At 39.4% G+C, this 21,932-nt stretch overlaps 1 protein-coding gene across 1 annotated transcript in view; it reads right to left on the bottom strand.

The window, feature by feature from the left end:
- Positions 1-1,488: 1,488 nt before the first annotated feature.
- TRPM1 (transient receptor potential cation channel subfamily M member 1) overlaps positions 1,489-21,932 on the bottom strand; it is a 79,400-nt gene continuing 58,956 nt past the window's right edge. The window contains exon 27 of the mRNA XM_055363192.2: positions 1,489-3,497. Coding sequence (XP_055219167.2) covers positions 2,249-3,497 — 1,249 coding nt within the window. The 3' untranslated portion in view covers positions 1,489-2,248. The remainder of the gene's footprint in view (positions 3,498-21,932) is intronic.

The following is a 21,932-nucleotide window of genomic DNA, read 5'->3' as shown; positions in this document are numbered from 1 at the left end:
CATTGTGTCCTACATAGAACACTGTCAATATTTGAGTTGTGCTGGGTTGGTAAAGTACTAATCAACTATATGGTATGATTTAAGGTATACAAGAAAGGTCTCAAGAATAGTCGGCCCAGTCACAGGTTCTGAAATCACACTGTTAGAATTCATCCATTTGGATCCGTAAGACAAACATCCTTAGAAAATCCTACATCAGCTGACACCTTGGCATAAGACAGGAGTCACAGATCTTAGTGAGACTTAAGGAAATGGAACTTGAGTCCCACACCTGAGGCACGGTGGGATGGACCTTGGTAAAGGGAGACTGTGTAATGAACAGATATGGGGAGAATTCCAAAGACAGGCTTTATCTTCTGCAGACCAGCTCTGCTGAGGTGTTATAGATTCCCCAGCTTATTCTGAGAAATCTCTTTTCTAGGATATGGTAAAAGGCCGAAAGTGTTTTGACACTCAAAGGAAAGACTTAGGAGTGAGATAAAATGTAATAGGTTAAGTATTGAGTCAAATAAACACATGTGGCAGGATAGATTAAATAGTCTTAATATAGCAATATGCAAATAAGTAATAGTTTATGTTAAATAAATGTTATCACTTTTGAAATATTAAAGCCCTACCCCACAACCCAGGCAATGGTATATCAGTCTTTTTTGATAAATTCAGCCCAGTTCAAGAGTTCTAATCTGACTATTACAATCTCAGTCGTATTTTGAGGAAAAAGATGCAAAATCACATTTTGGTATTGTCACCTCTGATCACTACCTTTGGCATAACTGCAATGAGCCTCTGTTGTAGAACAGGCTACAATCTTCCTCTATCTGTTTCTGGGTCTCCCTCTGTGTGTTTCTGTCTTTCTGTCTCTTTCTGTACTCTTTTGCCAGTTTCTGGCAGTGCTACAATCTACACCTCAGATGAGAATGGGGATGGCGGTCTCATTTTTTGTGATCATCACCCATTTCTGTCTGACACATCTCCCAACCCTACCACCACCAATTCCTGGTTACTCTACCCAGTGGTCCTTTCTGGGTATGAGGCACTTTGCTTCATGACGTATCAGCTGCCAGTAACTCGAGGCTGGCCCTCTCTCTGTGCATCAGAGACCTCCTGAGATCTGAGTACCCTGAGGTTCTCTTGGGGGATGGTGAGGGGCTAGAGTCTAACTCTAACTTCTGCTCTAGCCGGAGAAGACCCCTTTCTGCCACCTCTGTTTCTTTTTGTATAGTTAAGAGTGGTGATAGTGGGGTGGCCTTCAGGGTTCCTAGACAGTGGCCCCTCTTGGAAGCCTCGCATGGGGATCCTATTACTCTTGTGGGTATTTGTTTGAACTTTGAGGTGAAGCACAACACCTGGTATTCTCAGCTAAGAGCAGTCTCTGTGACTTGTGAACATATATCCTTTAGGTTTTAGCTACAGCTTTGTACAAAGCATTGCATAGACAGGTACAACTAATTTGTATTTGCTATTAAGGACTCTATGACAACAAGAAAATGCATATTGGATACTTTATTTTTGCACATTAACAAAACTCTAGGTCACCCTAAATTATTAGAGTATGATGTTTGATATAATTGTGTACTTTTTTCCCATTGTGTAGTTTAAAATAAAACATTAAAACAGAAAACAAAGACCCCATAAAAACATATTTGTGGCTCCTTCCCACTTATTGTGCCTCATAATTTTATTTTTCTTCTTTCCACCCCTCCCTTTTTTCATGTTTGCTTTCTCTTTAGTTTCTCTTTCTTACACAGTTGCTTACTTTTTTTTTTTTTTTTTTTTTAAGAGATGGGGTATCACTATGTTGCCCAGGCTGGTCTCAAACTCCTGGACTCAAGCTATCTTTCTGCCTTGGCCTCCCAAAGTGCTAGGATTACAGGCATGAGCCACTGTGCCCAGCTAGTTGCTTACTTCTTAAGTGACCTAATGGTGACTTCAGTGCTCGAGGGCACTTCCTAGGCTATTTGGTGGCCCTCAGTAATAAAGAGATTGTATAATCTTGTATACTGATTAGCCAATTTATCTTCGTTATAGTATCGTCACTTTCATTTGATACTACTCCAACTGAAAAAACTAAGCCTACTAACATATGCTAACAAAATACTACTTTTAGTGCATTAAATTGTAAATCAAGTCTGAATTTCCAAAATTTTTTAAGGAAAATGTTTTTAGAAATTGATGATGTTTAGATGGCCAAGATGACATCCATTAGTGGTTCTGACTGTTAAAAAAAAAATTAAAGAAACAAAACAGACTAGCATTCAGTTTCTGTGGAAGCTTTCTCTTTCTTAACCTTTTTTTCTTCTGCTGTCATTCCAGACACAATTACTAAGCTGCTTACACTACTGGCATGTCCAGATCTGTCTAACTTTCCCTGAATGGATTTCACATTCCTAGGATGTCCATGTAAACTTTTTGACCTGAGAGATGGGAATCCCAAAGTTTGATCTGGCTTCACAGACAGTAAGTTTTCCATCCCATTTCTGTCAGTAATGGTTAGGGACAAGCGAGGGATTCGAGGAATTGCTTCAGCGACATGGTGTTCATCTTGCATATCTGGAAACTGCTCTTTATGCTCAGCTCGCACTGCAGCTTCCGACACAATGTAAGGAATATCTGTGCTATGAGAGCGCGTGATCTTTTGAACTTGGCATTGCCATTCCGTCGTCCATTGCTGGTCCGTGATTGAACTGTACTCTACATCCTGGTTAATCCCACCGACCAGCTTTCTTCCCCGGGAATAGACGAAGCTTCTGGACTTCATTGTTTTACAAGCATTGATCGTTTCATCGGGGAAATAGCGTGTAATTTTGGTTTCTTCCAGGGGATAGGAAATAGTGCCTTCTATATTTGTCGTTTCCACTGTTAGCTGAGTGTTTTGAACATCTGATTTGTCCTGTCCATGTACCACATCTGTTTTATTTAAACTTGGGGAAATAGTTTCTTCTTTATTAGAGTCTGTCTGTCTTTCATCATCTTCCTTTGAAATCCCAATATCTGGACCTAATTTTGACTCTTCAGCGTTCTTTAAGTCGTCTACTGCAAGGTGACTGCCATCTGGGGTTGCTGATGTGCTTGTGCCCAGTGAAAGGTGAAGGCTGTTCTGACATTCTGGGACTAGGTGCGTTTTCACGTCCTTCTCTTCCTTTATACGGAAGGAACAGGTTTTTTTCCTGACTCCTGTCCCTGGTGACATGGAGAGAGATGTATCCTCAAACAATAACTCTTCTCCATTAAAATGATATCGATACAAGCTGTAGCCATCAGCGCTATTGATGCTGCTTTGCCGGAGAAGATACGTTGCCTCACATTCAGAAGAAGCCCGGGACCGTGCCTGGATCAGGTCAGACCTGTCGATTCCCGCAAGATTTTCAAGAGCATTCACCATTCTGTTAGATAATTCTTCTAGCTGAGCAAGTCGAAGGTCAACAGTCTGCAGGGAAGTTTTCATAAAAGTTTCTCTTTCATTGATTTCTTCCAACCTCATTGACATATTTTCAACTCTGGTGAATATAAAGGGATAGATTTATTAAACTGAGATTAAGTGGATATTAAAAATCAAAAGATAATGTCATTGCTATGTGATTTTTCAGAATTTTAATACATATGGAACTGTTTGAGTATATTTACAAGCTTCACAATCCCCTAACATGACTACTCAAATTACCATGAGGAGCCACCAGAAAATAACGGAAATAAATAGCTAATGCATATAGTACTTACTGCTCAGTCATTGTTCTAAGAGCATAATGTTCTCACTAGCAGGTACTTACTGAGGTTCAATCCTAGGCTTATTTAATCTTCAGAGCAGTCCTTGGAAGTAGGTCTATTATTATCATCTCCATTTTACAGGTGAGGAAATTAAGTCATGGAGCGTATAAGTAATTTCCCCAAAGGTAGGAAGCAGTGGAGCAGGAATTTGAGCACACGCAGCCTAGCTCCAGCACTCACTCCGGTGCCTGTCTCTTAGCTGGTACATCATGCTGCCTGTAGTAATAACAGAAGCTACTAGTGCTTAGTTTTTAGAGCTTTGACTATGGCTGTCAGCAGTGAATGGTTATAACAAAATAAATAAAATTAAAATCCTTATTGAGGTTCAAGGGATTCAGAAAATAAACTGTTAATAATTAAGTTCAGATTATCAGATAGTTTGCTTAAAGGATAGTAGGTGATTTAATTGTCTGAAGAATACCAAAAACTTTAAATTATTCTTTATATTTAATAATTAGTATTTCCTTAAGGTTACACACAAAAAAGAGCATGGGAGATTATAAATGCCTGCTATTAGTTTTTTTTTTTCAGTTCTTAGAAGATCAGGCAACAGCCTATGAAACCATAATGTTGCCTGGCCTAAAATCCACTGGTACAGACTTTGTTTTATATTTTACTACATACAGTATGAATTATTTCAATAGGAATTTAACTCTAAGAGGCAAGGTATGCCCAGGATTGAGGATTGTTTTCTAAAAGTTGAATTTGTCCCCAGGATGGAGCTAGGAGTCCTGGCTACTCTGTTCTGGCTGGTTCATCCCTGTGTGATGGCAAACACTTAGGTCTGATTCCATTATTCTTTTATTTTCTCCCAGCTTTCTTAAAAACATAGGGAGACTTGGCTTGCATTGCAGTCTGTATGACCTACGAAGGTCTTTGCTACCTTCTCTGCACATCCTTATACGTGTCCTCACTCGTACTGCTGGCTCTCCTCTTATCCATCCTTCATTATGGTCAGCCACCCCGCTCTTTTGTCTTCTGAGCAGATTGCCTGCCACTGTTTGCATCGCTAAGTCAGCTCTGTGCTTGACTGCATCTCCTGAACTCCACCCCCACCCTGCTGCTTCTGTGGCTACCTTGCCCCACCTCCTCCCAGAGTTTTTTTTTTGCTAATGCCACTCTTCTATTGGCCACATTGACAGCTGTGCTCTGATGTGTCTGTGTTTGTATGTGTGGTTCCTTGGCTTCTATTCTTAACTCTTTTCTTGGGGTGAGAACTATTTATATGTACTATAGGAAACCACATCATTTGAGCAGGAAGGGTCTGGCTTCCTGGAAGTTTGCCACCAGGGAGGACCAAATTCACCATGTATGAGAAGTCCTGGCTTCCTTTTTTTAAAGCCTCTGTATCACAGGCACTGTAGGTTCTAAGGGTTCTCTCTCCTCTTGCATTTCAGAGACCAACAGAAGAATTTTTCACTATTAACTTTCCATTACTTCTGAGTAAGACTTGGTGTTCTTCATTAAAAATAATGGCTCCTGGCCGCACGCAGTGGCTCACACCTGTAATCCCAGCACTTTGGGAGGCCAAGGCGGGTGATCACCTGAGGCCAGGAGTTCAAGACCAGCCTGGCCAATATGGTGAAACCCTGTCTCTACTGAAAACACAAAACTTAGCTGGGCACGGTGGTGCGTGCCTGTAATCCCAGCTACTTGGGAGGCTGAGGCACGAGAATTGCTTGCACCCAGGAGGCAGAGGTTGCAGTGAGCCGAGATCGCACCACTGCACTCCAGCCTGGATGACAGAGCGAGACTCCATCTCAATAAATAAATAAATAAATAAATAAATAAATAAATAAATAAATAAAGGCTCCCTACTCCGTTCAGTTCTATTACCCTGATGATTCCTTTTGTATCAAAAAAACCCCCCACATTGCCCTAGTCAAACTTGAGTTCCTTTACAAACATACAGTAAGAGATATTGCCTCTGTGCAAACTTTTCTAAATAAATACACTGGTGAAATGAAGATGAATATCTTTCCTTTCAAATCTTTTATAGTTTTACCTATTGTCCCCTTTATTACCTAATTCAGATAACAGCACTCTCAGCCACTCATATATGAAAAACAAACCTCAAAGTCATTGGATTCTTTGGTCTCCCTTATACTAACTCCCTCCCCTCACTTCTCTCCTCTCCCCTCCCCTCTGCATTGAATCAGTTACCAAGCTCCTTTTTTGGTGTCTCAAATCTCCCATCCTTACTGCTGCTCCCTTCATTGAAGCTGTGGAAGAAACAATGCTTAATGATGTGCCCTGGGTTCAGAGAAATTGTCAGTTGCTTGTTTGGAGCTTGTGAACAGCTACAACGTGGATACAGCAAATTTTAAACAGCTATGACAAACGATGGGAAGTTGCATTGAGTTTTATAGCACGTATGAAAGAAGAAAGATAAAAATGAGTTTAAGTTCACTCACATCTGAAATGATTAACATAAAGGACAAATAAATGAGGATCTATCTCCTTTGTTAACCATGGTTGGTGACTTCCCATAATTATTTAAAACATGTTTCACAAACCTTGACACCCACACAGAGTGGTTTCCATTTCAGACAGAGAAAGGCTATCTAGGAATCAATTTGACAAGAGCCCCGCATCTATTTACACATTGAATGGCATAAAAACACAAGAGAATCCATCATTCATGATAGAGCTCATAGTGAGATATGATTAATCAGCAAAGAAGTTATTTGTGTAGCTTTCTAAGTCTTAATCCAGCTTTCCTTTCAGCACAGAGTGAAAAATATTTTTCAGCACACCACAGAATACAGGAGCATTCCAGATCCAAGTAATTCACTTGGCTTTCCCTCTAATTAAGGTTGATGCTCTCTTAAAGATTTCTTTTCTTTTCTTTTTCTTTTTTTTTTTTTGAGATGGAGTCTTGCTCTGTTGCCCAGACTAGAGTACAGTGGCGCAATTTCCGCTCACTGCAACCTCTGTCTCCCAGGTTCAAGCGATTCTCCTGCCTCAGCCTCCCAAGTAGCTGGGATCACAGGCGCCCGCCACCATGCCTGACTAAGTTTTGTATTTTTAGTAGAGACGGGGTTTTGCCATGTTGGCCAGGCTGGCCTCGAACTCCTGACCTCAGGTGATCCACCTGCCTCAGCCTCCCAAAGTGCTGGGATTACAGGCATGAGCCACCAAGCCCGGCAAAGATATACTTCTAATATGGATGTGCCACAGCACCTGTTGAAGGACATTTGGGTTGTTTCCATTATTTGGCAAGTATGAAAAGAGCTGCTATAAACATTCATGTACAAGTTTTGTGTGAACATGTTTTCATTTCTGTAGGATAAATACCTAGGAGTTAAATAGCTGAGATTGCTGATTCATAGGGTAAATGTATCTTTAACTTTATAAGCAACTGCCCAACCATTTTTCAGAGTGGCTGTACAATTTTTTATTCCTACCAGCAGTGTATGCAAATTCCAGTTGCTCAGCATCCTTCTTGGCTATTGTTATTTTTAATTTTTTTATTTTTAGCTCTTGTATTCAGTGTGTAGATATATCTCATTCTGGTTTTAATTTTCATTTCACTGATAGCTAATGATGTTGAGCATCTTTTTATGTACATATTTAACAACCTTATGTCCTCTCTGGTGTGTCTAGTCTAATCCTTAGCTCATTTTTTTATTGGGCCATTTTTTCCATATTATGGGTTTTAGAGTTCTTTAGATATTTTGTATAAAAGTCTTTTGTCAGATATATGATTGACATGATTATGCTTTTGGTGTTGCATTGAAGAATCCTTTGTCTATTCCCAAGTTGTGAAGATTTTCTCTTATGTTTTCTTCCAAACATTTTATAGTTTTGTGTTTTATGTTTAGATCTATGATCCATTTTTAGTTAATTTTTGTATGTGTTGAGATCATTTTTTGCATAAGAATGTCCAACTGTCCTAACACCATTAGTTGAAAAGATGATCCATTTGTCGTTGAATTAGTTTTGCACCTTTGGGGAAAGAAATCAATTGTCTCTATTTGGGTAGATCTACTCCCGGACTCTTTATTCTGTTCCATTTATGTATGTGTTGGACCCTTCACCAAGACCACACTGTCTTCATTACTATAGCTTCACAGTAAGCCTTAAAACTGGATAGTGTGATTCCTCTAATGTTATTCTTCTTTTTCAAAATTGTTTTACATAGTCTAGTTCCTTGACCTTTCCATTTAATTTTCAAAATAAGTTGACATAGCTGGGCACAGTGGCTCATGCCTACAATCCCAGTGCTTCGGGAGACTGAGGTAGGAGGATTGCTTGAGCTCAGGAGTTTGAGACCAGCCTGGGAAACATAGGGAGACCTCGTCTATAACAACAGCAACAACAACAACAACAACAACAACAGTTGACCTATATCTACAAAATATCCTGCTGGGATTTTGATTGGTATTGTGTTAAATCTATAGATAAATTTGGGGAGAACTGACATCTGTGCCACGTTGAGTCTTCCAATACATGAATATGGTATATCCTCCCATTTATTTAAGTGATCTTTGATTTCTTTCATCAGCACTTTGTAGTTTTCTGCATATAGATCCCATACATATTTTACGAGATTTATACCTAAGTATTTCATTTTTGTTGGAGCTCTGTGAGAATGGTATTATTTTTAAAATTCCAATGTTCAATTACACACTGATGGTATATAGAAATAAGATTAATTTTTGTTGACTTTGTACTCTGTAGCCTTGTTAAATTCACTTATTAATTCTAGGACGTTTTCATTTGTTTCATTTTGTTTTTTAAAGATTTTATGTGATTTTCTACATAGATAATCATCTATAAATAGGAATGGTTTTGTGTATTTATGTATTTCTCTCCAAGACAGAAGACTTTTTTTCCTTGCCTTATTGCATTGCCTAAGACTTCCAGTACACTGTTGAAGTGGTGAGAGTGGCCATCCTTCCTTGTTCCCAGTTTTAGGGAGAAAGCAGTCTGTCTTTCACCATGTTGGCTATAGATTTTATGTAAATGCCATTTGTCAGATTAAGGAGGTTCTCTTCTGTTCTTAGTTTTCTGAGAGACTTTTAGAAAATGTATTTTTATCATCATGATGTTGAATTTCATCAAATGCTTTTTCTGCACCAATTGCTAGAAACATATAGGGTTTTTTCCTTTAAATCATTAATATGGTGGATTACATTGATTGTTTTCAAATATTGACCTAGCCTTTTATTCCTGGGATAAACTACCTGATCGTGGCTAGACTCAATTTGCTAGTATTTTGTTGTGAATTTTTGTGTCTATGTTCATGAGGAATATTGGTCTGTAGTTTTGTTTTTTCAATTGTCTTTGTCTGGTTTTGGTATCATGGTGATGATGGCCTCAGGAAATGAGGTGGGAAGTGACTACAGCATTTACTATACATTTTACAGTGGTTGTTTTAGGGATTACAAATAGATAGCAACATTTCACAGTATACATAGCATCAGTATTTTACCACTTCAATTTGAATGTAGGAACATTACTACCATACAGGTCCCTTTCCCATAGCCCTTTGTGCTGCAGTTGTCATATATTGTATCCACATATATTGAAAATGCCATCAGACAGTATGGCAATTTTTGCTTTTGACTGTCAAATATACTTTAAAGAACTCAGAAAGAGAAGACTCATCTTTATGTTTATCAACATATTTATTATTTCTGATGCTCTTCTTTCATTTTTGATGTTCCAAGTTCAATTCTGGTATCATTTCCTTCTGTCTGAAGAATTTCCTATAGTTATTCTTTTAGAATTGGTCTGCTAGCGATGAATTCTTTGTCTGATTTTTTTTTTCACTTTCATTTTTGAAGAATGTTTTTGTTGAGTATGTAATTCTGGGTTGATCATTTTTTTTCTTTCAGCACTTTAAAAACATAATGCAGGCCATGGTGACCTGTGCCTGTAATCCCAGCTACTCGGGAGGTTGTGGTGGGAGGGTTGCTTGAGCCCAGGTGTTTGAGTTCAGTCTGGGCAACATAGGAGACCTCGGCTCAAAAAATAAATAAAATTTAAAATTAAAAACACAGTGCTACTTCCTTCTGACCTCCAAGGTTTCTGATGAGAAATCTGCCATCATTCAAATCACTGTTCTCCAGTAAGTAATGTGTCATTTTTCTCTGGTCAATTTTTTTCCCTCTGTCTTTAGTTTGTGGCCCTTCATTTGATATGGATTCATTTGAGTTAGTCCTGTTTAGCATTCTCTACATTTATATAATCTGTGGGTTTATGTCTTTGATCAAACTTGGGAAGTTTTCAGTGATTTCGTCAAGCAGTTTTTCTGCATCATGCTCTTTCTCTTCTGGGACTCTTATAATACAAATGTTATACCTTTTGTTATTGCCCCACACTTCTCTGAGGCTTTGGGCTTTTTCTTTAGCCCATTTACTCTCTTGTTCAAATTGAGTAATTTTCTGTTGAAATATCTTCAAGTTTACTCTCTCCTCTGTAATCCCTGTTTTGCTATTGAGCCTATCCAATGAATTTTTCATTGCACTTACTGTATTTTTTGGTAAAATTTTCTTTGAATTTTCTTAATATCTTCTATTCTTTCTCTGAGACTTTCTAGTTCTCTATTAGTTTCCAGAGCCTTTGCAATTTTGTTAAAGCATTTTCCTAATAGCTGCTTTAAAGCCTTTGTCAGATAATTTCAACATCTGTGTTATCTTGACATTGACATTTACTGATTGTCTTTTTTTCCCAGGTGAGTTGAGATTTTCTAGATTCTGCATACTCCAAATGATTTTGGATTGTAGCCTGACATTTTGAATATTATATACCACATGACTCTGAATCTTGTTTAATTTTCATGGAGAATGTTGATTTGTTTTGTTTTAGCAGGTGATCAACCTGGTTAGTTTCAGGCTGCAAGTTCTGACATGCTTTCTGTGGACTGTGATTCCAATGCCAGTTCAGTTTTCAAAGTCTTTGTAGTGCTATTGAGATCTGACCTATGTGCGTGCAGCCCAGTAGTCAGTCTGGGACCTTGGTAGCAGTCTGGTCATTACTTCGGTTCTTACTGTCTTTGAGATCTTTCTTCTTTTTACATGTGGGTCTTTATAGTTATAAATATCCTTCTGAATACTGCTTTTACTGTTTCCCATAAATTTTGGTACATTGTGTTTTCATTTTGTTCGCCTTGAAGTATTTTCTAATTTCTCTTGTGATTTCTTCTTTGATCTATTGATTATTTAAGAGTGTATTGTTTAATTGTCACATATTTGTAAATTTTCCAAATTTTCATTTGTTATTAATTTATCATTTTATTTTGTTGTGGCATGAGAATACACTTTGTTTAACTTTAATCTTTTTAAAACTTATTGAGACTTGTTTTATGGCCTAACAGATGATGTATCTTGGAAAATGTTCCATATGCTTATAAAATGAATATATATTTTGCTGTCGTTGAGTGTTCTATTGATGTATGTTACCTTGAGTTGGCATATAGTATTGGCCAAGGCTTCTATTTTCTTAATGAACTTCTGTCTAGTTCTAATATTAGTGAAAGTTGAATATTAGAGCCTACAACTATTATTTGAGAACTATCTGCTTCTCCCTTCAATTCTGTCAGTTTTTGCTTCATATCTTATGAGGCTCTGCTATTGGGTGCATATATGTTTATAATTGTTATATCTTTTTGATATAGTTACCTTTTTAATCATTATATCATGTCTATCATGTCCTTCTTTGTCTCTAGTAACAATATTTGTCTTAGAGTCTATTTTACCTGATAGGTGTAGCCACTCCAACTATTTTTTTATTACTGTTTGCATGAAATGTCTTTATCCATCCTTTTACTTTAAAACTTTAAAAATCTTTGAATCTGAAGTGAGTCTCTGCAGACAGCATGTAATTACACCATATTTTAAATATTCATTGTGCTAGTCTCTGTCTTAGAGAGCTTTATCTATTTACATTTAATATAATTACTGGTAAGGAAGAACTTACCTCTGCCATACTGCTATTTATTTTCTATATGTTATGTCTTTTTTTTTGTCCCTCAACTCCATCATTACTGCTTTCTTCTGTGTTAAATAGGTATTTTCTAGTGTATCATTTTAATTCACTTAATATTTCTTTTCTTTTTTAAGATATGGGGCCCTGCTATGTTTCCTAGGCTGGCCTTGAACTCCTGGGCTTAAGTGATCTTCCTGCCTTAACCTCTTGAGTGGCTGGGACTACAGGCATGCACTACCACACCTGGCTCTTGTTCTTTCTTTTATCATATGTTTTTGAGTTATTTTCTTCGTGCTTGCCCTGGGGATTATCAGTAACATCTTAATTTATAACAGTGTACTTTAATTTAATGCCAATTACTTTTTTTTTTTTTTTTTGAGATGGAGTGTCACTCTGTTGCCCAGGCTGAAGAGCAGCGGCAAGATCTCGGCTCACTGCAACCTCTGCCTCCTAGGTTCAAGTGATTCTCGTGCCTCAGCCTCCTGAGTAGCTGCGATTACAGGCATGTGCCACCACACAGGCTAATTTTTGTATTTTCAATAGAGATGGGGTTTCACTATGTTGGCCAGGCTGGTCTTGAACTCTCGACCTCAGGTGATCCACCTGGCTTCGCCTCCCAAAGTGCTGGGATTAGAGGTGTGAGCCCTTGCATCTGGCCTAACACCAATTATTTTCAATAATATACACAAAGTTTACTCTTATAAAGCTCCATCCTCCTCCCATGTTATTCTGTTATTATCACAAATTACAACTTTGTACATTGTGTACCCATCAACATAGATTTGTAATGATTGCTTTATGTGGTTGTCTTGTAAATCATGTAGAAAATAAAAAGTAGTTACAAACAAAAAATACATTTATAATGCCTTTTATATTTACCTATGTAGTTACATTTACTGGTCCTCTTTATTTCTTCATGTGGATCTTCGGTTATTGTCTTATGTCTTTTCATTTCTGCCTGAAAAACTATCTTTAGTATCCCTCGTAGTAGGTTTGCTAGTAATGAATTCTCTCAGTTCTTGGTTATCTGGGAATATCTTAATTTATCCTTCATTTTTAAAGGATAGTTTTGCTGCATATATAATTTTTAGTGGACATTGTTTTGCTTTCAGCACATTGACTATGTCATCCCAAGGTCTTCTGGTCTTCCTGGCTTCTGATGAGAGGTCAGCTTTTTTTATCTAATTAAGCATCCTTTGCATGTGATGAGTTGCTTCTCTCTTGCTGCTTTCAAGATTCTTTTCCTTTGGCTTTTAACAGTTTGACTATAATGTTAATTGGTATGGATCTCCTTGAGTTTATCCTACTTGGAGTTCATTGAGCTTCTTGGATATGTAGATTCGTATCTTTCATTAAATTTGTAAAATTTTGGCCATTATTTCTTTAAATATTGTTTCTGCCAGTTTCCCTTCTCTCCTTCTATAACTCTCATGATGCCTATGTTGTTCTGCTGGATGGTGTTCTACAGGTTTCAGACTGTTCAGTTTCTCTTCATTTCTTCCCCCTGTTCCTTAGACTGGGTAATTTTTAACTGATTTATCTTCCAGTTTGCTGATTCTTTAATCTACCTGCTCAAATGTGCTATTGGGCCTCTAGAGTGAATTTTTCATTTCAGTTATTGTACTTTCCAATGTCAGAATTTCCTTCCCTTCCTTCATTTCTTTCTTTTTCTTTTCTTTTTTTTTTTTTTTTTTTTTTTGACACTGTCTTGCTCTATTGTCCAGGCTGGAATGCAGTGGCAAGATCACAGCTCACTGCAGCCTTGAATTCCTGGGCTCAAGCAATCCTCCCACCTCAGCCTCCCAAGTAGCTAGGACTACTGGCACCACCATGCTCTGCCAGTTGCCATGATATGCACCACCATGCCTGTCCAGTTTTAAAAATGATTTTATGTAGATGGTGTCTTGCTCTGTTGCCCAGGCTGGTCTTGAACTGCTGGCTTCAAGCAATCCTCCCTCCTTGGTCTCCCAAAGCTCTGGGATTACAGGCATGAGTCACTGTGCCTGACCTATTTTTTTAAAAAAATATATAATTTCTACCTCTTTTTTTTTGAGACCTCGTCTACTACTTGATATAATTTCCACCTCTTTATTGATAGTCCCTTATTTGGTGAAAAATTCTTCTCATACTTTCCTTTAGTTCTTTAGAGATGATTTCCTTTAGGTGTTTAAATCTATTTAAAATAGCTAAAATAGTTGAGTTAAACTCTTTGCTAAAACGTCTAATATCCAGGATTCCTAAGGGATGGTTTTTAAGATTGTCCTTTTTCCTGTGTGTGGACCATAGTTTCTTATTTCTTTGCATGTTTTGCCATTTTTATTTAAAAGTGGACATGTTGAGTATTATAATGTGGCAATTCTAGAAATCAGATTCTCTCCCCTCTCAGGCTTGTTGTTATTGCTTAGTGTAGTTGTTGTTTGTTTAGTGTAGTTGTTGTTTGTTGTTTAGTGATTTTTGTAGTTGTTGTTTGTTTAGTGATTTTTCTGAAATAATATTGTGAAGTCTATATTCTTTATGTTGTGTGGCCACTAAAGTTTGTATTTTATTAGCTTAGTGGTCAGTTAATACTTAGAGATTTCCTTAAACGTGTGGAACAAAAACAACAAAATCTTCTAGTCTTTTCTGAGAAGCTGTATGTGTATATAGGGGCACATCTTCAACACTCAGGCAGTTTACATCTTTGCCTTAGCTTTCACTTCCTGCTTGCACAGAGCCTCAAGATCAAGTCAGCCAGAAATGAGCTTATAGCCTTCTCAGGTCTTCCTGAGTATACACACAGCCCTATGCATGCACATAGCTTTCTAAATTCCCAGGAATGTGTTAGAGCTTTTCAAAGCTCTTGTGGACATCAGTTTTTCTCCCTAGTTTTTTGGTTAGTCTATTGTTTGCCCCAGCTGTCATCCGTCACCTCAGGGAGCAAGCACTAAACCCTTTGCCTGTAAATGTTTTTGACAACCCTTCCTCCACCCCTTCTAACTAGAAGCTTTAGTACTGGGCCTGTTCCAACTCAGGTGAAATACAGACGAACCTTTCAGCTAGACTTTCAAGGAGCTGCCCTGTAATTACAAAACAAGTAATTATAATTCTTTGCATATGAGATTCTTTCTGCTCCTACTGGTACTAGGAATGCAGGTTGTTGTTTTCAAGGTGACTACTCAACTGGAGAGCAGAGGATAGGACAGGGCTAAGTTAAAATGTCACAAAGCTCACTTTTCTTATCAAGATCCAGCCATTTTGTTTAAATAAGAATGCCCTAGGTTGCTTAATAAGCCATTGCTTAATTTCTAGAGTGCCACAAAACATAGACTCTGACAGTTTTTGCCAACTTTGTTGTTGCTTTTATGGTGGGGCAGAATTTCAGAGTTCCTTACTCTACCTGCTTTTGTTCATGTCACCCCATTCAATGCCTTTGGTATGTGAATAAGGAGCAGACTCCTCCACCCCTGACAGACACAGTCTGCAGGTGAGCTCTGGAGTTCATAACTTTATGGCATTACTTTTCCAAGTTCCCCCCTCTCACTATCTCCCTGATATCTCCAGTTCCTCAGAGCTTCCGTTTTCTATCCTCCAACCAGAAAGCTGGGGCTCAAATCAAAGCAAAGAGCAACGATTGACTTCACCCTCTTGAATTTTGATGCAGTGGGTAGGGACTTCACCAGACCACTGGATTTCCTGCACCTGACTTGAGGCAGGGGGTGGGGGTGGGGCTATGGGACAATAGAAAGGGAAAAAGGTACTCTTGGAATAAACAGATGAGATTATAAGCAGATGAGATGAGGTCAAAGAATAATTTCATTTAATATTAAAAGATATATAACCTTGGCTGGGCACGGTGGCTCACGCCTGTAATCCCAGCACTTTGGGAGGCAGAGGCAGGTGGATCACCTGAGGTCAGGAGTTCCAGACCAGTCTGAACAACGTGGCAAAACCCCATCTCTACTAAAAAATAAAAGTAATAAATTAGCTGGGCATGGTGGCATGCGCCTGTAATCCCAGCCACTTGGGGGCTGAGGCAGGAGAATTGCTTGAACTCGGGAGGCGGAGGTTGCAGTGAGCCGAGATCGTGCCATTGCCCTCCAGCCTGGGTGACAGAGCGAGACTCCGTCTTAAAAAAAAAAAAAAAAGAAAAGAAGAGAAAAAGAAAAAAGATATATGACCTCATGTTGTACCCCAAGCTGATAAAGCAAAAAATGTTAGTTATAAGGAACAGCCTCTTTGCCTCCAATGTCTTCTCACTCCAAAAAGATAACACAGAAACACAAGCACGTCAATCTTTGCTTTAAAACAATAGCAGCTTCCCATCACACTTAAGATAAAAACACAATTTCATTGCAGTGTTGAATGCAATAACAAACCAAAGAGTGTATTAAAGGAAAACCTTATAATCTCCATTGGCAACCCTATTCTACAATTTGGACATTGACACTTCCTTATACTATGTAAAGTGCTATGAAAATGTAGCTTTAACTCTTTCCTTCCATCCATGGCAGCCCTTAATCTTAACACCCTATAGAGATTTCTGTTCCTCATATACATTCAAAGCTCTTGAGAATCTGCCCTCGTCTTCCCATCCTGTCTCATCTTGTTCTTCATCCCCACATTTCCTCAAGGACCCTTTGCAAACGTGCCGTCATCATCAAAATTAAAAAATAAAATAATCTTAGAACTTGAGAACCCCAAATGCCAAGGCATTTGATGACTCCAGCTGTGAGAAAACCTGTCCTAGAGCTTTCAGCTACCTCTGATGTTTGTGGAAGAACTAGATGAATGAAAGCTGTCTTGGTGATGTCAGGGACAGGGACCTCAGCCATTGCATGTAAACGTATGTTACTATCCTGGCTTTAGGCATGATTTAATTAGATTATCATGGCTGTGTTATTTATTATAGGGTTTGCAAAATTTTTCAAAATAATATTCACTTTACAAAATATGCCAATACCCTCAAATATTTCAAATCACAAAGTGAAATAACTTATAACTATGTTTTTAGTATAACAAGTATTCAGCACTAATAAATGATTTCTTTGAATAGTGGTACTTTTGTGATGCAAAATGTGCTTTCTTACACACGGTGACACTGATTTCTGACCAGGTTGATTATCTTCCTTTCCCTCCAATTGAAGTTTGTGGCTTCTGTAACTATTTCTGGGTTTGGATTTACTTGTAGATGCTATAAATAGCTCCACTAGGTTTTTATTTTTCACATTATGGTAGCACTGACTTCACAGAAAAAAATTCCACTTATGAATACTTTTGAAAAGGGCATTAATGAGGCCATTTTTCTAACCACCAAATACATGATTTCTTAACTGGCAGGCCTAAGAGCAATTCCTGACGGCCACCCTCCATCCTTTTGTATCAAAGGAAACTATAAACAAATGAAATCCATAAACTGTCTGGGCCCCAATTAATCATTCTCCTGACTGAATAGAAATTTAAGCTGCACTTGATTTATTACAATATTTGCTCTGTCCTTAACTGCATCATGTGTACTGCTACTAAAGTCACGAGGAGCCCAGAACCGCATGTGCTTAATCAGTCATGATTAATAATAGCTGTGATCCTCCATGCCCATATTTATCTTTTGACTCACAGATTAAATCTTTGGGCTTTTCTGTTAAAAGGATACACCTGAATGCCCTAATCAGTCTCAAAAAATGGCGTACACACACACACACACACACACACAAAACTTGTTTTTTAAATTAAGAAAGTCAGCCGGTTGTGGTGGTTCACGCCTGTAATCCTAGCACTTTGGGAGGCCAAGGTGGGCAGATCACCTGAGGTCAGGAGTTCGAGACCAGCCTGACCAACGTGGTGAAACCCCCGTCTCTACTAAAACTACAAAAATTAGCCGGACATGGTGGCGTGCGTCTGTAGTCCCAGCTACTCGGGAGGCTGAGGCAGGACAAAGGTTGCTTGAACCCGGGAGGCGGAGGTTGCAGTGAGCCGAGATCACGCCACTGCACTCCAGCCTGGGCGACAGAGCAAGACTCTGTCTCAAAATACATAAATAAAATAAAGTAAAAATATTGTACCAGATTAACAACTGATATTACATGTCATGACTCTTTTTGTTTAATTTGGTTTTGAGAAAAAACAAAAGCTGTTTCTGATTAACATGTGGCCAGTGTCAGTGTTCCCTTTGAGATGTGCCCATCCACATTTGCATTCCTGATGAAGCTACTCCACCAGCCCCTCTTTATTATACTTCTGTCCCTGGGGAGTGATTTATCAAACATTAACAACAGTTGCAGCATGATAGCAACTAAATTAAATGAATTAAATGAAACTGTGTGCTCTGTGAACTGTAAATGCTACACAAGTGTCAAAGGACATGGCTGTGTGAATATCATTGCAAATCTTCTCTATATTGGGGTATATCTATTATTAAGGATATTTGATTTTGAACATGATGCCACTAAGCCTGAAGGTGGTTAAATGAAAACATACTTTTTGTTAAGGGGTTGTACATAATGTGTTCTGTTTCATTCAAATAATAGGTATGACAATACATGAATTTGTGGAACTTTTGCATTAACTTCCAAGAGAATACCTATGTATGGCATAACTTTATTGGACTTTGCATAGACTCTTGTCTATTAAACATAAGGTCCAAACTCATGTCCTTGTGGTAAGAGTCCCTGTGTGTCTTTCCTAGGAAGGACTGAAACATCTGGAGTTCTGTAGCAAGCCAGTTGTTAAAACCTGTTTTATTTAATTTTATTTATTTATTTATTTATTTATTTATTTATTATTTTATTTTATTTTTGAGATGGAGTTTCGCTCTATCGCCCAGGCTGGAGTGCAGTGGTGCAATCTCGGCTCACTGCAACCTCTGCCTCTCTCGAGTTCAAGCAACTCTCCTGCCTCAGCCTCCCAAATAGCTGGGATTTCAGGCATGTGCCACCACGCCTGGCAATTTTTGAATTTTTAGTAGAGATGGGGTTTCACCATGTTGGTCAGGCTGGTCTCGAACTCCTGACCTCAGGTGATCTGCCCGCCTCGGCCTCCCAAAGTGCTGGGATTACAGGCATGAGCCACCACACTTGGCCTTTTAAATTTTAAATTTATTTTATTTTTCATTTTATTTTTGAGACAGACTTTCACTTTTGTTGCCCAGGCTGGAGTGCAATGGTGCAATCTTGGTTCACTGCAACCTATGCCTCCTGGGTTCAAACAATTCTCCTGCCTCAGCCTCCCAAGTAGCTGGGATTACAGGCATGCGCCACCATGCCCAGCTAATTTTTTGTATTTAGTAGAGACGGGGTTTCACCATGTTGGTCAGGCTGCTCTCTAACTCCTGACCTCAGGTGATCTACCTGCCTCAGCACCCAAAGTGCTGGATTACAGGGATGAACCACCACACCTGGCCTTTTTAAATTTTTGAGACAGAGTCTCACTCTGTTGCCCAGGCTGGAGTGCAGGGGTGCAATCTTGGCTCACTGCAAACTCCGCCTCTCCAGTTCAAGTGATTCTCGTGCCTCAGTAGCTGGGATTATTGGCATGTGCCACTACACCCGGCTAATTTTGTAATTTTAGTAGAGATGGAGTTTTGCCATGTTGGCCAAGCCGATCTCGAACTCCTGGCCCCAAGCAATCAGCCCACCTTGGCCTCCCAAAGTGCTGAGATTACAGGCGTGAGCCACTGTGCCCAGCCTAAAACTTGTTTTATATGCAGTTATCTTTTCACGGGAAACCGTTGCCCTTCACCTGCAAGGAATCTCATAAATTATATGGGAACATTTCCTTAATGATAGAGTTAAATGTTAACATAAAGACATGATGTTAGTGGAGCTAGGTCCAGTTCATACTTGAAGAAACCCCTGTTTCAAGATCCCATGGTATTCTATACTTGAGTTCTAAAACTATTCCTACCCTATAATTTAATTCCAGAACTACTGATCATAAAGTTGTCTTATTCACTCTAAATTTTACATCCAGCTGTTTTAATTTCCATCCACTTCTTCATACAGGGCTGCCTTTTACATTTAGTAGTTATAGGAAGAACACCAGGATAGAACCTTGTGCTTACTTACAGAGTTTTTATGTGTGAAAGACTAAATGAAGACTAATCATAAAAGAACAAGACTCACGTCTTTCTTTTTTTTGTTTGTTTTTGAGAGGGAGTCTCTGTCACCCAGGCTGGAGATCAGTGGCACTGTCTCGGCTCAGTGCAACCTTTGCCTCTCGGATTCAAGAGATTTTCCTGCCTCAGCCTCCCGAGTGGCTGGGATTACAGATGCTTACCACCACTCCCAGCTAATTTTTGTATTTTTAGTAGAGACAGGATTTCACCATATTGGTCAGGTTGGTCTTGAACTCCTGACCTCAAGTGATCTGCCCACCAAGGCCTCCCAAAGTGCTGGGATTACAGGCTTTCGCCGCCACGCCTGGCTAGTTTTTGCATTTTTAGTAGAAAAGGGGTTGCACCATGTTGACCAGGTTGGTCTTGAACTCCTGACCTCAAGTGATCCGCCCACCTCGGCCTCCCAAAGTGCTAGGATTACAGGTGTGAGCCACTGCTCCCGGCCAAGACTCATGGCTTTCTTCTGGCTTTTTCATTCTCTGTAATAAACAGTATACTGAATAGTTACTAAAAGAACATTAAGCTTTCTGGGATTCTAGCTGTATGCTGCCTCATTTAAATATACCCCAGACTTCCTGGGTTTATAGAATTCAAGTCATCTAATCATTAGCCTTTTCTGGTTATGTTCTGTTTTCTATTCAGGCCATATTCTGTGGTTGGCCACGAAGTGAAGCCCTCATTAATAACCTATGTTCTTTCTCCCTTACTTGCAACACGTTAGTACCAATCCCTAACCCCTAACCCCCCACCTATTGCTACCAGGACTCCAGGACTAAGCAAGGATATTTGGTGCCTGGAGGCAATGTCGTATGTTTATGCTGCCATTTGCAAACACTAGCATCTTTGAGGTCTCTCCGCAGACTGGTTTTTGGGCGCATGGCCTCCTTCAGCATCCATGCCGTATGTACAGTTGTCTTTCTGTATCCCTGCCTTTCGGCTGTACGGTGTCACCGATGAAGGTCATGGGAACCACACTGACCTGGCCCAGTACAAAGCCATGTTATCTAATTTAACTTGCATCTTCGTTATTCCTGCCAAGCAATCCTGGTTATCTCCTTTCCTGCCATATTTCCCCTAAAAGTGAACTCACTTGACTTGAATCCTTCCTACTGGCTTTAAGTCAGTGATGTTGATTGTTGGAGAGGTACACTTTGCCCATGCCCAGTTTTTCTTTCTATGTGTGTGGACTTTTCATTAGTAATGCTCTGACCTCATTCCAGGCCTTTATTTATTTTGGAGGAGGACTGCTCATTTGGTTGGAGATTGGGGACCAGGACACCGCATGCTTGTCTCTCTGTCTTGGTCTTCTGGTAGGCTTAGCGCGCAGGCTAAACTCTGCCTGTGGGAAGCGAGGCCTGCGGTGGCTGGTGCTGCCTGTGGCTAAGTGGGTATTCCTAATTCTGGGTGAGTAGTAGGCAAGAATGAAGCCACACCCTCCAGTACAACTTTTATTACTAATAAAACTGATATTTTTTTTCTCTATCCTCCTGAAGTCTGCATCTGTCTCTGAATTGGCTTTCAAAGTCAGATCAGGAACAAGGGTGTCATCCACTGGCACATCAAAATTTCAACATTTAATGCCATCTCCTTCCTATTATCCAAGCAACCTTGAACCCTATGAATTTAGAAGATTAAGGTATTCAGACAGGATCATCCCCAAACATCTTCCCCATCACTGCACATTTGCCATTCTACAACCTTCTCTACATTCAAAGAATCCCCCACCTCCTTCCTAAGACTGATCTCTCTTTCAGTTCCTCTAGTTACTATCTTGTTTCTTCTAGGTAGGTCTCCATTACCAGCCATTTCTCTTTCTGGTCACATGGGAAGAGGATGCCAAATAAAAAGATTTCAAAGCCACAAATTGCTGATTTCCCATCAAGCCTGCAGGCAATCCAGGATGGGGCATGATGTCTCATGCCTGTAATCCCAGCACTTTGGGAGGCTAAGGCGGGAGGACTGCTTGAGGCCAGGAGTTCCAGACCAGCCTGGGCAACATAGTGAGATCCTGTATCTACAAAATATGCAAAAATTAGCTGGGTGTGGTGGTGCACGCCTGTAGCCTCAGCTACTCAGGAAGCTGAGGCAGTAGACTCACTTGAGCCCAGGAATTGGAGGCTGTAGTGAGCTATGATCATCCCAC

The sequence above is a fragment of the Gorilla gorilla genome, chromosome 16, assembly GCF_029281585.2.
Source record: "Gorilla gorilla gorilla isolate KB3781 chromosome 16, NHGRI_mGorGor1-v2.1_pri, whole genome shotgun sequence".
Taxonomy (NCBI): Eukaryota; Metazoa; Chordata; class Mammalia; order Primates; family Hominidae; genus Gorilla; species Gorilla gorilla.
Note: the sequence above shows the minus strand (reverse complement) of the source record. Positions and strands in the feature narration are given on the sequence as shown.